Source organism: Syngnathoides biaculeatus, chromosome 14 (assembly GCF_019802595.1).
Source record: "Syngnathoides biaculeatus isolate LvHL_M chromosome 14, ASM1980259v1, whole genome shotgun sequence".
Taxonomy (NCBI): domain Eukaryota; kingdom Metazoa; phylum Chordata; class Actinopteri; order Syngnathiformes; family Syngnathidae; genus Syngnathoides; species Syngnathoides biaculeatus.
In genome coordinates, this window is record NC_084653.1 from 18,127,469 (window position 1) to 18,145,061 (window position 17,593).

Below are 17,593 nucleotides of genomic sequence, written 5' to 3' on the forward strand. Positions count from 1 at the left end.
ACTCCTAAGTTAAGACCTCATGTGAAAAAATAATACTTTTTTATTTGCTTTATCCTATTTTGAAATCCACAGCACTACCTATATTTAATAAATCAGAAAACAAACAGTTGTGCTCATTTGCTTGATTACAGAGCCATAATTTGTAAGATGGGTAGTCTTCATTCAACAAAACTTGACGGGCCTGGTGAAGCACATTTAATTTTAGTTTAATGGCATTCAAATGAAACTGTCAAGCATTTCGGAAAAACATTACTACTAAACAAAAAATAATGATAAAGAAATTAATGAGAATTGTTGTTCAATCAGGTGTTGTATTTAAAATAAATAAATAATCACATTTATAAGCACAACTGCACATATTATGCAGTCATATGTACACCTTTCATATTGGAATGAAAGTGCGGGCTCCACCTTTTTCATGACCTCAAGATGGAGGCATACATTTATAAAATGTGAACATTCATTCCAGTTTCCCCTATACTTATGTAAATACACAATATTGACTTGATATTTTTTTGGCGAACAAATGTGTGCTAGATATGTGAAATTATGCTGGTTTGAATTACAATCATCTTTTTGGCCAAGTAGATGAAAAACAATGAATTTGTGGTAAAATGGGAGTTACAATTAAACAGCATAAAGGCTCTGTTTGTTTTACTGTTTGTTGAAGGGTAAGTTGAACTCAGTGCGTGTGTATTTCATATTGTTGCTGGCAAATCAAAGCAAAATATCAGCTAAACAATCTGTTTCTCCAAAGATTCTTTAATCAGTTCACTTGTTGGTCAACACAAAAGGATCTTATTTAGTGGCCAACGTCCTCGTCCTTGACAATCCCGGCATGTTTTTGTGGCTTAGTAAAAAAATAAAAATACCATACAGTATATCATAATTGGAGCCTCAAAACTCAATAGAAATACCAATACAGAAGTGTGCAATATTTTTGATCACAATTGCGTAAGTGCTCGTCCTTTTCGGTCACATTCGGCCGCGTTCTTCGGTGTGTTGTGGGCATAATTTTGAGTAACAGCCCATTAACACTCAACTATAAGTAAGTTTCTTTCAGCTTGTCCCTTTTGGGGTCGCCACAGCACACATGTTTGGCACAATTTTTATGCCGGATGCACTTCCTGACGCAACCCTTCTCAGGGAGTGGAGGCCCCAGTGGGATACGAAGCCACAACCCCTGGTTTACCAAACCAGTGCTCTAACCACTGAGCTATGGGGCCTCTTATTAACACTCAACTATAATTTATCCAAAAATATATTTGGACTACTCGTGATTTGGAGATAACTGTTATTAAAAGCCTACATTCTTGATCACAGCATCCTTGGCCCCTTACATTTTCACAAAAGCTTTAATATTGTGGGTGAATATCAGGTTATTTTTGCAGACTTTGTAGGAAAAGCCCATGTGCAGTACCTTTAAGAAAAATAGTACATTACCTGTCAGTCCAGTAGATGTAAGGCCCAAACACAGCCACCGAGAACAGGTCCACATTGGCCGAAGACAGTACGATCTCCCGACTCTCACCTGTCTCGAGGTTGATCCTCTCAATCTTATCTGTACGGGCATCACACCAGTATAAGGTATTTTCCTGAGAGGGAATTTGAAAATGCATATTAGACACAATTGACAAATTTGTACTATAAAAGTATAGGATGAAGAGGGATGCTGCATGAATTGAGCCTGAGGAGGCTGTAAGTAGGACCAATGAGCTGTACCTCATAGTCTATAGAAATCCCATTCGGCCACATAATGCCTGAGTTGACCAATGTGACTTGGTCCGAACCATCCAAGCGTGAGCGGCCAATACATGGGTTCTGGCCCCACTCAGTCCAGAAGAGATACCTGTAAAGCGTAGTAACAGAGATATCTAGGACTGGTTCCTTTGCAGACATTTTGGTGTGCTTCCTGAGCTGAGCCAGTGTGCCATTTAGCAAAGCCCTTAGAATACAAAACTGTACAGAAGCACAAACGCAAAGTCACTTGGACCACCACATGATGTGCCACAATATCCAGAATTTTATATGTGATGTATTTTAGTATTAAACATACATCAATGATGCATAATAAAGTGTATCAAATGAAGAGGGTGATCCCTCTGCAAAAGACCCTCTTGAAAAAATGTTTTTTTGAACAATTGACCACCGGCTCACTATTGATTTGTTCATCTTCCGTTCAGCTTATCCTCACTAGGGTCACGACCTTGCTGGAACCTATCTCAGCTATCTTCCAGGCTAAATGTACGTTAAGTGAAGATTATCACTGACTTCTAACATACAAAGCTTGACTTAATGTCGAAATGTATCACTTAAACATACTTCCTTGGACAAGTTACTATACTACATACCCATAAAATTAATAACAATAGCTAAAGGCTAAAAATGGAGGCGTTAGGAGGCTGACTTTGAGAAAAACTCTCTTTGTTTGACTCCCTTGCTGTTTCTGTAAGTCTGTGTATTGATCAGCTCATTAGCATGTAGGAGGGTTTCAAATTTGTGCTTCGTGACCCCATCTTGGCCAGACCTATGAGATGCTGCATGTCTCTATGTTGAAATTCCAGACCTCTTTGCAAAGATAAACTGCAAAATTAACAATATCTTCAAGTGTTTGCTTCAGGTATGCTCTTCCAGTCATTTTTCAGCAACTTATCAAACATGGCTTCACAATAAAATGGTTGTCATAACAACATCCCAAAATATTAATCCCAGATCGTAAAGATAGGGTGGACACAAACAAAACAATACCTACCCCTTCTGAGGGTGCACAGCGATGCCTCTGGGCTGATCCAGTCCTTCTGATATGACCACTGAGCGGTACGCGCCATTCAAACGAGATATTTCTATAAGATTAAAACCGTGATCTGTCCAGTAAAGGTTCCCTATGTAAAGACAAGGAAAGGGTTAAATCCTTCAGGCTTCTTATGTGTTTTGCTGTCCAAATACAAACAAAGACATCCATTTAAAAGCAACAAAACGGGTAGTCCAACTCAATTGATAAGCAGCATTCACAGTCCAGAGTCATAACACTAACCAGCCATCCAGTCGACAGCAATGCCTTCCACCCTGCTGATGCCGGAAGTAACGATGTCCTCCCTCCAGGTCTGATCGCGTTTGGCCCGGGATATTCTGTTCAGGCCCATGTCTGTCCAGTATACAGTGTCATTCCCTGTGAAAGGAGTTAATGGCACAGCAAGATGGGATGATGGATGCAATTACCTCAAATGTATTTGTGCCCTCAAACAATGCAGCTCATGAACACATTTCATTACAGCATGGCCCATTTCCCCAAATGTTGTGCGGCACAGTAAAGTGTGATGGTGGAAATGCACACGCACGACATGCGCAGCTAAGTTAGTAGCTGTCAAGCAAACTTTAAAGGTCGGTGGAAACTTTGTGATGGAAAACCTGGCATTGGTAACATTATGGTATATTCTTTTTGGTTTTGGATCCTTATTGGATAAGCAAAGGAGCAGGAGTCACGCAATATATTGCATCACTGTTGAGGCGAAAACCTGTAAGTCTAAATGTGATTAATTTAATTTTGTTTTTTTCTGTTTCTGTTCTGTTATTTCTGTTATTTATAAGCAACCTTAACCAATTTAAAGCATTGAAAATAGCATGACAAGAAATGCATTTTCTTCAACAGAAAGTCTGCGATGTGTCATAAAGCTGGCATCATGTCACCGCAAGATTACGTCTGGATGGGTTTTTTTTGTTTTTTAGTAATAAGAAGTTAAAACCATTTTGCGTTAGCTTTTCCCTTTGCTCAACTACTTTTAGACTACTTTAACAAGAAGCATTTAAAACCTTTTTTAAAAAATATGGATCGGTGCAATGCTTAGGTGCAGAAGAAACGTTTCGATCGTAAAGGTAAGTGAATGCAGATCAATTTCCACATAATACACTGCTTAGTCAGCTGGTTATATTATTTATTGAATCATGCACGGCTCTGAGAAGATTGAAAATGATTTTGGGAAGATGACAGTTTTAAAGGCTTTTTGTATGGTTGGGGAGGATTTAGGCAGGATCACAGACGTTTTATGTTGCGGCTTAATTAATGACAGCGGAATGAATTGCGTTATATTAATTATTACATTAGAGATTTACATGAGTTTGGGTGGGTGTTGTGTTCATGTTCGTGATAGGAATTTAAGGTATAATTTCAACTTCAACAATGCAGCGATTGGTTTCTCAAGAAAGATGCTTTTTTTTTTTGGGGGGGGGGGGGAGTGCGAGGATTCCGCCAGACAGCGACATTTTTTTTTAGTCATCTTTGCTATCATCTTGACTGTCTCATTGATTTCCGTGTTTACGTTTGCAAAAAAGAAGGAGTAGTTGACAAGCCATTTTATGCTAAGTCTCTAATGTTGTCCAGAACGTGACTTATCCCGACATATTAAAAAGCTTGTGGTCATGTCAGGATTTTGCATTATTTCTCAAGTCACTCATATTAAGAGCTCAGCAACGCCATCTGAAAGAGAAGGAGTTTATGGAACATCTTAAGCTGCTTTTCTATATAAATATGCTGGCTCGGCTCGGCTCCGTTCAACTGTGTGTGCCACCCCACTATGCAGGGATTTGAATTTCCATTACAACATGGTTACTAGCTCGCAGGCGGGTCTGGAAGAGACAACGCGCGCGCGTCTGCACTCAGCTGATGTAGGGCTGTGATCTACTGGCCCGAAAATTGCCGAAAGTGAAAGTCATCGCTTATAAAATCATGTCTACAGTGGAAAAAGACAATACTATTTCATTGCTTAATGGAAAAGAACAGCAGATGTAATTTTTGCAAGGAAAAAAAAAATCACGAGACAAGATAATTCAATATCCTATAATGACGGTCAGGAATATTGATAGAGAACAAGCCCTATTCTGTTACTTTCTCTTCAATAGATTGCAAATGGAGATACCTGCTATCCTTTTATTCCACTCAGCATCTGTCTCATTGTTGTAAATGAAACAGGAACACACCGTATAATACATTATGAGAAGCCTTTCTGTAGATGCAGTTCGCTTGTTTTCAGTCCATGTTCCTCCAAAGCACTTTCGTCATCATGCATCATTTAGATTCTATTACATACAAGGAAGTGCAATGAGGCCATATCGTCTGTCTTTGCGATGAATCTGTTATTTTTATTGTACAGACATAGAGGGAAGCTGGGATGTAACAAATTACAGTACGCACTCTTTGCTTCTTGCTTTGCAATGCACACTGTGGTTCCTTGATGCAATATCAGGGGAATCGCTCTGCTTGGAATTGTTTCAAAGGCTCACTGTTATTCGTACCCATGTTGCCTGTGATGTCATGTGATTACTCCATCAAAGCTGCGCCCCGTGAGCCCGAAGACCATAATTCAAAAGCTTCAATGTAAATCAAACCCAGACTCCTCCCTTGACCTTTTTATTTTAAGGCAAATGAGGTTGGAGGTAATAAAGGTGAGCAAAATAAGCTTCCTTTATAATAATAATAATAAAAAAAAAACATTTAACCACCTTTTAAAATGAAAAAAAAAGATTACAAGATATCGGATGCAAATATAATTTCAGACGTGGAACACAAAGAAATGTTCCATGCTGGATCCATACATGTGCTTTCGTGTTTCTAAATTGACTTACAAGCGCCTCACGCTGACCTTATTAAAAAATGCTGCATATTTAACTCGATGTGACTACTTGGATCATCAAAACATTCTCTTGGGGATGAAGTACTTGTCAGCTTCAATGTTGATGACAACATCAATAATTACTATAAATATTCCTTCGAGTTACTCATTAAACAAATACAGATTAATTGCAAGCAATCACGATAAGTCACAGACAATCAAGCAATCAATTCAGTTTCCACAAATTAAATTGCAAGTGCATAATTACATCTTTTCAGAGATTCTGGTGTGTCTCATAACACAGAGACAAATGTAAAATAACACACCCTCTTGAAATATAATTATTTACCGTTTGTATAAATGTGTCCAAAACATCACCGTAAATATAAAATGTCACATGTAATTTGTCTTTGGAAATCGAAAAAAAAAGGTGTTACAAATGTATAATCTCCAAGTATCTTACCTGCATGAAAATCCACCCCCACAGCAAAAAGTGTTCCCGTGATAGGCATGAGGGCTTCAGTATTGTCATTCGGGTCCAGAGAAATCCCTCTTATTCCCTCATGGATGGAGTACATCAGAAATGAATCCATACCTTTGTGAAAAACCACACAATAACGGAGAATGCATGCATAACGTATTTCAAAAAGTAACAATGTGTATGTTATAGTTTGAATACTGCACAGAAGCACTTCTTGTGATAAGGAAACATACCCTCACAGGACCTGCGATCGCTCCTGAGGTTGTAGCCAACAGTGCAAGAGCAGCTACGGGTGCTCTCAGAAGTCGGAAAACAGAGCTGGGAACATCCGCCGTTGTTTATCTGGCAAAGGTTTCTACCTGAAAGTTAAAGACCAGCACATCTAAAATAATAATCCTGTGAGCGGTGGTTTAAAGACCACTTCAAGTGAATTCTGAATTTGTTTCTAAGTACAATATAGAGTTGAAGACGGGCAACAAGAGCTCTAATGTATGTCATTCTTAAGTGTGGAAATAGTGATACGGCGAGCTCGCTAGCTATATCTTAATAGCAACATTCATCTTCTCTTCGGAGGGAAAATGTATCCCGTCTTGTGTCGCTGCTTCAGAGTGCCTTGCTGTCCGCCATGAGTGTGCCTATGTCTCGGGGTAAAAGTGGAAGAGCAAAGTGTGGGGGTGTGGGGAAGTCTGACTTAGCCAGCGTGTGGACCAGGACTTTGCTCTGGCATGGCTGTTTTAGAATCCCTGGTCGTAACAGAGTGGCATATTTTTATGATACAAACCTATAGTAGGATGCAGACTCATATTATGCACTTGCCGATTTTTGTTATCATAATCAATGCGACAAGATTTTCTGCTGTTTCAAATTTACAAGACATTGATTTTCAGTGAGAATTTGCCACCACCATTTTCTCTGTCAATAAGGACTGCCTCTACTATGAATACCTAAAATGTAAAAGAGGACTTTAAGCGTGGCAGATTTATGCATGTGAAACATTTACTCATATAAAAAAACAGGTGACGTAAAAAAAAACAAGCTAAATTACTTTTTTCTTTTTACAAGTCCATTTACCACTATTGATCAAAGTATATAAAAATAGTCCTTACACAGGTTCTTTGTATTGTCATTCCACCAAAAAAGGGGCAAGCCGCACCGGTTATACTGTTCAAAATCATGATGTGGTGACCTTATACTGATTTTTTTTTACTTTTTTCAAAATTAGCTACAAAGCTATAATCTGGTTTAAGAGCTTCTCTATTCTTGACTTTAACATTTTCTGTACCTGATTTGTGGCAAATGAATTTGTGGGAAAAAAATGAGCCACTCAATGGAAATGTGACGAACAATCATTCTCACCTTTCTGACCTTCCCGGTCAAACACCTTCATGTGCACTACCCCACCAGTCTTGTTTCTCAGACTGACCAAGTTCCGGCCGTCCCTCTTGTTGACAGTTCCCAGCTGTGCAGATTCATCATCTGCCCACCACAGTTTACTCCCTGTACCCAAAACAGAAAGAAACAGATGTCAGCAAAAATCTTGGTTCAAGATTGAACATAGCTGCATCAGCGTTACCAAAAGAAAAGAGTACAGAATTAGCCTTCACTGGCTTTTTTGTGGAAATTACTAGTGGCACACACAGGTGCCTTTAACCTTGAAAGAAGTTTAGGCTTCTGCTATATTTTCTGTAATATTACCATAATCCTTGAGCTAATTTGAAACACACACACACACACACAAAAAAAAATAGTTCCCTGCTTAAACCCGTGATGCACTTTTGCAGCCATGAACCACTGTCATCGAAATAAGATAACCTTCATTAGTCCCACAATGGGGAACCTTGCAATGGGGGAACGTTTTCACATCAACAAAGGCTTAATTATGAAATCTGTTTTGTATATCAGCGGTCCCCAACCAGTTCTGGTCTATGAGTGATTTGGTACAGACTCACAGAATGACACTGAAACAAAAAATATGTTACTGATCATCAGAGTCTGAAAGAAGTTTCATTTTCAAAAATGTGGTACATTCCCTTGTCTTTGTCCATGTCTATGCACTTGTCCCGGTGATGTGATACATAGTAAAAGGTACCCCACAGGCTACCACAAAGAGGTAAAAAACAAAACAAAACAAAATGTCTTTGGAGGGCTTCTTTGGGCATGGAGAAAAGGCCAAATGTTAAGAAGAAAGAAAAGCATTTAAATTGCAAGAAAAACAAAGCTGAGAGAAAAAACAATATCAGCAGTCCAATTTAAAATACAATTATAACTCAACTGAAGCTTATTTAAAGATAATCACAACTGAAACAAAAAAAAAAAAGAAAAAACGATTAGTTGACGACTTGTGGATATCAGAGTGTGGTCACCCCAACAATATTTTGATGGTAGTTTGGAAGGTGGGAGGTTGAAGTCAAGACTTAAAAGAATCATAAATTCAGATCTGCAGCAAGTGCTTTGAATGCGTCAGTTTGGGCGTGCTGCTGAAGTATGGTATTCAATTGTGAGGATATAGTTTAAACTTTCACCATTTCACCCTTGCAGATTTTTCTGGGGTGTAACATATCTTGGAGTCTGGCATGAGCTGCCCCTCTTCCTACTGTATAAAAACATAAAGCTTCATTCGCATCAGCAGTCATTTAGCAGAACTTGACTTGCAGTTAGCTAACGAGCTATGCCAAAACCTCAAAAATACATATGCCCTTCGGATAATACCCGACTTAAAAACAAAGAGTGACCTCATTTTCAAGACAAGGCTATATTGTTTAAAAATATGTGTAATAATAGCAGGCCATTTAGCAACAATAATTAGTTCCGTCAAGGCAGTACTTCTATTGGTTTATCCCAAAACACACACACACGTGGATTAAACTAATAGCTTCAGGCTCAGTGTCGTGTGTTAACAAAAATAAAATTACTGTGAGTGCAAGTGACAGTCGACATGAAGTTTACAAAACACTTGACCCCCAAGGGCGAGCGGGCCTAGATTAGCTTTGCTCTCCATGTTAATTTGATGCCGTGGGGCACGCTGGCTAGTTGTGATTGCTCACTTGTGGTACATCATATTCAATCTCCGCATCAACCGCTTGTTAGATTCCAGGCGAGTCGAGGCTGATGAATGCCCTACCTTCTAAAGCGCGGCCCTCGCCTATCCCTCGAGCCAATCCAATTACTACAAAGCCGTAGGACACCCATGCGCTGATGTGAATACCTTCTCCCTGCTAGCACCGTGCACATCCAGTAGAAGTAAAGCAAATTGATTTTATCACCCAGCAATCTCAGGGAAAATGGCTAAATCATTTCACTGTGTTCAGCGATTTTATGTCTGCTTCTGTCTCTTGCGATGTGAGGGGCATTCTTTTATTGATCGAAATCAAACGTTCCTTGTTTACTCACGTGGCCGCATTGTTTGAAACTTTACTTGAAACATAACCAAGTAATTGATCCTGACAGGACGGACAAGAACATAACGGTGCTCAGCTGCAGTTGGATGACTTTGTTTAAATGATGATTGACCTGTTTATTCATCCTGATCTGATCTACTCCGTAGATCTTGAAGCGATATAATTAGCGAGGGATACACACACCATTTACAGCATTGACTTAACGCATTAACTTAACCTACACAATGGAATGACTGCACATACCCTATACAATACAAAGACAGTGACGGAATAATGCTCAGTTGTGAATGACGCTGTAAAGGTTTACTATTGTGGTTCTGATTTGCTAAGGTGTAGGATTGGACCACAGAATACCATGTGGCTGGGTTGCACGTGACATCACACTTGTTCATCCTGGTACTTGACCGCCATTGTTAGAGACAAGCAGTCAGTTGTCCATCGTTCACCATGCCAGATTTTTGTTGCGTCTACGGATGTGGAAATTGCGGAAACAGAGACATTGGGAAGCAATTTTTCCATGTTCCAAAGATTAGATTGCATTAAGGAGAAGATACAATGGCCTTATCGAATAAACGGCAACAAAAGTGGCTTGCAAATATACGATGTGCAGATCTGAATGAAGCTCGAGTACACAGGCAAATGGTTATTTGAAAATCTGTTCTGATCATTTTGTAAGCGGTAAGCATGTGTATTTCTAGTGTCCGGGTATTCTCCTTCGGGGAAGTCTTTCAGATCCTTCGAAGGTATGTTGTTGTGGAGAGTATACGGATCGATATCTTCACAGAGTTTGATCTTCTGTACATATCTAGCTTTGGCAACATCATCGAGTGAATTAAAGTAGGTAGAAAAAATCCACCGCTCACCGCTAACAAATGGGTCTGTGGACGTTGCCATGGTGATCTCGTCTGCAACGCCTAGCTTGTCTGTAGAAATGGCAGCCATTATCACGTGATTGCAACCCAAGGATCGAATATCATAATCTCGGTGCCAAGGAACTATGTTGATATGAGCTGGGGAGCTTCATTTGGATGAAAGTATTGCTGTGTCGTTATTGTTCGGAATCTCGGTGCCAAGGAAAGATGATGCTCTTAAAAAGCCAGCTTGACATGGTTTCAGGACATTATCACATTTCTTTTGAAGTACTCACCTACTTAAATGTAGTAATGTAAAATTCAAAATGGACAACTCCAGAAATTGAATCATGATAAGCTCTTCAGTTCCTTTCTTTTTTTCAACAATTCATTCAAAAAAGGTCTCCACAGTCCAGGTGCATCAAGACAAATGATATGGTCAATCAAGGTTGATGATCTGATTAAAATTTGTAATATATAAGATAATAATAACAAATAATACGAAACATCGTACCTGGATGTGCCAAGACTTGAAGTTTTTAATTGTGTGACAAACATACTGTCAAGGCACAGTAAAAAGTCTCTATTTCACAAACTTTGGAGTGTTGTTCATGCTCCCATTCCAAACAATTGCTTCCACATTACTTTTGATTGATGGCGCCTAGCAGGCATGATTCTGCTGGTTGGCGCTACCTGCTAATACGTCGCTACAACGCCATTATTCTATGTCACCTTGCCTTCTCTCTCCCATTTGTGAGCACAATAATAAAGTCTTCTCTAAATAGGAAACAGTCAACAGTCACCGTCAATTTAAGGGAAGCGGGATCCACAAAAATCACTTCAACAAGATAGAAAATAGAAAAGTGCTCCGTACTTGGGCTTTCCCAGACAGTATGGTTCTTTTCGATATACTGTATCTCCTCCCGTCTTTATATGGAAATGCAAGAAACTCACCCATAACGGCAAGTGCAGTGCCTTTAGCAAGGTCCCTCTTCAGAGTTTCCAGCACCTCAAGCCCATTTCCATCGAGATTGCATCTGTTGATTGTTTTATTGGCCGAACTAATCCAGTAGAGCTTGTTAGCTGCGTAGTCCACCGTAAGACCTAAGAGCAAAACAGAGCACAACAAAGTTTTATCATCACAGTGGGCTGGAATTGTTCTCTTGCATTTCGGACTGATTGATTCATTCATTCATAACACTAGTTAAGACACAACAAATATGACACTGCATTTGATTTCATTGGGAGAATGAATCAGATTTGCTCCACAATCATAACAGACCCAAAAAAGAAACAAACTCACAAACTTATTAAAAACAAAAGTGTAGAAAGACCTTCATACAAAGGCAACCTATAAGGAAGAAGAACAAAAAGAAAAAAATGCACCATGACTAGACTTTGGATTTGTAGTTAAAAGGTCAACTGTCATGAAATGGATGATTTTTAGTATAGTATTAATTAAAAAAAAAAACACAGCCGATATGGATTAATCAATTTTTTTCACCACAAAACATGATTTTGACGTATATAGCTTTTTGTAACTCCCGCCATGAAAATCCTCTCGAGGGATTTGTTTTCGACAAGAAGCAGGAAGTGACGTTGGAGGCAGTAGCACGCAGAAGCGGACTTGTTTCTTTCCATTAGTTTTACCCACGGGAAGATAGCTCGTTCTTTCTTCGTGTTAGCCAACAGTCCGGCTCGTTGCATTGTTGGGAATTGCTCGAACACTCGGGAGGATGGATTCGCTCTTCATACTTTTCCAAAAGATCCGGTTCATCGTGAAAAATGGATTGCACAGGTGCAAAGGACGAGAGCTTCATGGGTTCCAAATGACAGGTATTTGTGTATACAGTTACTAAAAAAAACAATAGTTGGGGGGGGGGTGTAATCCGTAAATCAGGGGTGCTTAATGTGTTGATGTGCGCATAGGAAGGCTTCCGTGCAGCAGCCGCTGAAGGACGGCCTCCGCAGGCCTTGTGAATCGCCACCGGCCTTGTTGACAAGGTTGAGCCGGCCGCCGGCCTCGTTGGCGGGGTGGCTCGTCGGGGCACCAGGCCGCGGCGAAGGTGGATCGGACGGGGAGGCAGTTTGGCTGTGGCGTCATTGTTGCTTGCTGGTGGCGTTGTTTTTATCACTGCCGCATGGAGGTGGATCGGGCGGGGAGGTGGTTTGGCCATGATCTGCATATCATCTAAATATGGCTTGGTAATATTGCCCAGGACACTTCACTCGATTGTGAGATGTTCTCTTCTTCGAAAAGAGCTTCCGCGTCTGAAGGGGCGTGTTTTCAAAGGCGAATGTCCAGGGTGACGTCACAGACAGTAAAAAGTAAGTAAGTAAGTTTCTTTCAGCATCGCCACAGCGTGTCATCTCAGATGAACGCACGTATATGTTTGGCACAATTTTTACGCCGGATACCCTTCCTGACACAACCCTTCTCAGGGAGTGGAGGCCCCAGTGGGATACGAACCCACAACCCCTGGTTTACCAAACCAGTGATCTAACCACTGAGCTACAGGGCCTCCCGACATCACAGACAGTAGATACAGCCAATATGTTAACCACTTGGATGTCGAATGACACTTCCGCAACTTTGCGCGTGGAAGACGCGCTCTCCGCTCATATTTATTTTTTTGTATAGACATTGAAGTGAATCACGTTGTATGGATTTTTCATTTCAATATCTATTTTAGAATGTTTATAGGGATGACACTTGACCTTTAAATCAGATTGTCTTCATAGAAATTCCATCTGCCAGGACAAATGAACAAGAAAAGGAAGTGGGGGCTGCTCACTCTACTTTGAGGCTGACATGTTTTTTCCATGCACTGCCAACATCGATGGGTGATATTTACAAAGCTACTCCAGTTGCAGTTCTGGACAATGTGTACTGTGTGGTGGATTTATATTTGGCAGATTCACATTCACAATGCATCATTAATTTGCTCTCGCCCCCAAGTCTACCCCATAACCATAAATGAAGTCGGTGAATCATGGCAAAACCTGCTGACAGGTCACAGAGTGAATAAATGCGGAGAAAACCATGGTGTGCAATATGGGTTTATTTTGACCTTGAATCAATTGTGAATTACTTTTTGGAATCAACAGTTCTGGCTTAAGAAACATAAAAATGCTGAGTTTTCATTAGATTTGCTAGAAAGAAATGAATTCAACTTGAAATCTTGCAAAACTCTAACACCCTGCTGGCAATGAATACCCATGGATTTAGATTGAAGCACTTAAAACCTGATTGATATTGTACAGTACAAGTTGACATCTCTTCCAATTGAGTGAAAACCAGTGACACAAAGGATCATGGCTCTGAAACTATCCATCCATTTTCTATAGTGCTTGTCCTCATTAGGGATGGTGGTAAATGGAGCCTATCGCAGCTGACTTTGAACAAAAGCGACATATATCCTTGACTGGTGGACAGTCACTCACAGTACTTTAAACAGATTTGGAAGAAAGTAAAAGCATCCACTTGCGCTGTATCGCTCAATATACAATCCTTTGATGTAATCATATTATTGTCCATAGTAAATTAGAATTATACAACACTTAAGTTACGAACATGCAATTTGATTGCACATCAGTAATTGTATGTGTGATGTTACAGAGTACAACAGCACTTTAAGTATCACTCCACCTAACAGGTGTTTGGTTAGCAAATATTACAGATTTTTTTAAGACATTTTCAAGACATTTTGTTCAAAGTATGAATTCTTGTCAGATGAGGATGAAGCCCAGGAGAGAAGCCTGTCATGTACATTTCATCATGAACCTCCATAAGTACTCATGTGACTAAATGACACATTCAGTGCACAAGTCGGAGGGAACACGCAACCAGTATTCTAACGCAGCTAACGGGTGCAAAGATGTTGCGTCACACCTGGCTTCCTTTTGAATTTCTGGACTACCTTTGCTCGTTGTTGACTGCCCCCAAAATAAAGGAATAGCTTAAGGTGACTTGGCGTTAAGTGGAATTATCATCCAACCTGGACATGAAACAGCAATGCATGCTTCATTTTGGTTTTGGCTGGTTGCCAAGCCAACGGCTAATTCTACAGTCAGCACCACTGTTTGCTACTATTTGTGTCAGGGGAGCCGCATAACTGATCTCAATAAAGACCATATAATTGTTTTTCTCCATGTTACAGCCATGACATATAGTATAACATCAGTTACTCTGTGTGTGATATTGCTCAATTATATTAATGGGAGTACACTGCTCAAGTGGTCAGCATGTTTTCCTTCACAGTTCTAAGGTTCAGGGTTGACATCTCAGCTCTGGTCTCCCTGTGCTTGTGTGGGCTTTCTCTAGGGACCCCAGCTTCCCCCCAAATCCCAATGAGATGCATTCCAGGTTCATTAGAAATCCAAATTTGTCCCAATGTGTGAATGTATGAGTGAATAGCGGTTTATGCCCCCTGTGATTGACTGGTGAATTCGGTGTGAAGTCAACTGGGGTAAACTCCATCTTCCTGGAAACCCTAATGAGGAGAAGCGGTTCTTGAGAATTGGTGAATATTATATTAGAACCCACCATTATCATTCATTTACCTATTTTTTTCAGTTTTTATCATTAAATATCTTGAAAAAAATTCATGCAATGGTATTTCTGATCTGCAATTGGCCGGCAAGCAGTTGAGGGTGTACGCTGCCTCCTGCCCATTGACAGCTGGGATAGGCTCCAGCACTTCCGCGACCCTTGTGAGGATAAGCGGCTAAGAAAATGGATGGATGGATGGATGGGTATTTTTGATCACCATCATCTGTTTTGATGTTAGGGTTATACGAGAGTGATGCAGTCTACAACAACCTGTAGCAATACCAACACATACATTCCCTTTCTGGGAATCTGCCGAATGGGCTTAATCTCATGAAATTTTCACGACCACACTCGTCTCAGAAAACGTGCAGGCCAGCTGGCAGGGTTGAATGCGTGTTCGGCTTTGAGCACTTCACAATAAATTCTCAACGATTTCCAGACGCATTCTTTGTCATCCTTACAGAGCATGACCAGAAAAAAAAATACGTAAACCTCCACAGGAATTGGGTTGTTTTGCACACAGCTCATTCATATGGAAAGACTGCTTTGTTTACGTGTGTAAGTGTATATGTATGAGAGAGATTGACATAAAGAGGAGGCAAAAGACAGATCCGTTTCCCTTTTCAGTCATACGATGGAAAACACAATTGAGAATACTGCAAATGCTGTTACTCACCGACAGGTTCCCTCTGGTTCTGATGGAGGACCTTGCTGTTACTTCCGTCCATGTTGGCCATGTTAATGGTGCTGCCATCTGTCCAGTAGATTTTCCTGAGGGACAGGCAAACAGTTATACCTCCACTTTGACCCAAGTATACCCCTTTAAATGTTCAAACCAAGTTGAACTGAAAGCAACTGAAATGTGAAAACAAGATATTAGGTTCATCCAGATAACAATTGATCTAACTGAGCACATGCATCTTGGTCAGGAGTCAGTTGTTAATTCTGACCATTAACGCAAACAGTGATGAAGGATACCGAGTTCTATAATCTACTTACCCCTTGACAGGGTGCACTACAAGGCATCTTGGTTTATCAATGCCGTGGATGACGGAGGTCTTCAGGGACCCATCAAAGCGAGCAACATTGATTTGGGACTCGTCGTTCTCGGAACTAAGCCAATATAAATTCCTGGAAAGCCAGTCGAAAGCCAGGCCACGGCAGTTCACGATATCTGTCGGAGAGCACACAACACAACTTATCGTGCAGGCATGTATAAATTTACAGACAATGCATAATGAGATGAAACTCTTTAAGGGAGTGTTTAATTTGAATTTTTACAAACCATGAGAAATCCTCCCACCTGACGAAATGATGGTCTCAAGCTGGGTGCCATTGATGAAAGCCCGCTTGATAGTTTGGGTTTTAACATCAGCCCAATAGATTCTTTCCTCCTCTGCATCATAGTCTACTACGGTGACATCATCAATGTCGGGTACTGTTAGTGCTGTCATGACGTTCATGTACGGGTTGTCAACGTCCACACCTCGGATTTCCGACCGACGTACGTAAAGGAGGAATCTTTTCAAAGCTGTTGCAATTAAGAAATTAGAACATTCATGAAAGACAATGTTGACGACGTATGGTCAGGTGCAGGTCGGATGATATGCACAGTAACTACGATATTAAAGCCAAGTGTGTTACTTTTATCATGTGTGTTGTAATTTTGCCTCCTCATATCAAGTACAAGTTCATCATCATCACTCCTACTATTTTGATGACGCCTGACCAAGGATAGTTTTTGGTTCTTAAGCCTTGATCAAGGTTATATTTCACATACTGGTGAAAGATAGGGCTGACAAAGCTATGTTGTCAAGTGTCTTTTTGCTGTAGGGTAACTTTCATCAGCAAGAACAGAAGGGTTAAGTGTCATTTCTTCTTCACGGCTCGCACCAATCCTGTTTTATCTAGCACTAATGGTGGAGAATTTTAACCATTTCAGTTTTTCCAATTTCTTGGGCCATGACCAAAACAGCACCGCATGAACAATTTGGAGTCTACCATGAGTTGCATGTCCCCACTATATAAGAACTTGAGCGGCTTTGTAAGCAGATATCTGGTGCAATTGTTACATGTAATTGGCTGACCAGCTACGCCTACACCTAAAAAAATGCATTTTTCTTTCAGAAAGTTCTCAGCGTGCCGCTTTGTCTGCCCTGAGTGCGAGCACGTCATGCAGAGGGAGACGGAAGAATGAAGAGGAGGGACAAATATAAATTACAAACGTCAGACTTGACAGCCAGCACGTGGATTGGAACTTCGGGCTGGCGTGGCCGCTTTAAAGCACCTCATTGTGGGCTGTAATTGTGCGCACATCAAAGAGAGAAGGCGGAAGAGTAGGAGGGGAAAAAAAAAAAGACATGACAGCCACTGTAAGGAAGTGGCTTCACGATAGCATGGTAGCTTTAGAGCGCCTTGTTGTCATAGCATGGGAAAACCCCGCGATTACCCAGCATCCATTTTTCCAGTTCAAAGAAGTGCTACTTGATTGACAGTTGACAGGTCAGTGGTGTGTGGTTTCGGCACAGTCTGAAGACATCCCCAAAGTGTTAAAGAGTGGTGTGCTTGGGTTAATGTTTCTCCAATTTGGAGCCTCAGTTTATATATTTGATATCTTTTTTTTTAAATCATTCAAATTCAAGTTCCCAATAAAACTCTTTGAGGTGTGTCAAATTTACAATACATGTGTTTTCACATGGACTTTA

General features: G+C 40.5%; 1 protein-coding gene across 1 annotated transcript in view; it reads right to left on the reverse strand.

Moving 5' to 3' along the window:
* The window catches only part of lrp1bb (low density lipoprotein receptor-related protein 1Bb), a 217,218-nt gene that overhangs the window by 93,871 nt on the left and 105,754 nt on the right, over positions 1-17,593 (reverse strand). The window contains 11 exon segments of the mRNA XM_061842266.1: positions 1,444-1,595; positions 1,723-1,849; positions 2,753-2,882; positions 3,035-3,169; positions 6,070-6,201; positions 6,321-6,446; positions 7,444-7,584; positions 11,291-11,440; positions 15,565-15,659; positions 15,888-16,062; positions 16,192-16,419. Coding sequence (XP_061698250.1) covers positions 1,444-1,595; positions 1,723-1,849; positions 2,753-2,882; positions 3,035-3,169; positions 6,070-6,201; positions 6,321-6,446; positions 7,444-7,584; positions 11,291-11,440; positions 15,565-15,659; positions 15,888-16,062; positions 16,192-16,419 — 1,591 coding nt within the window.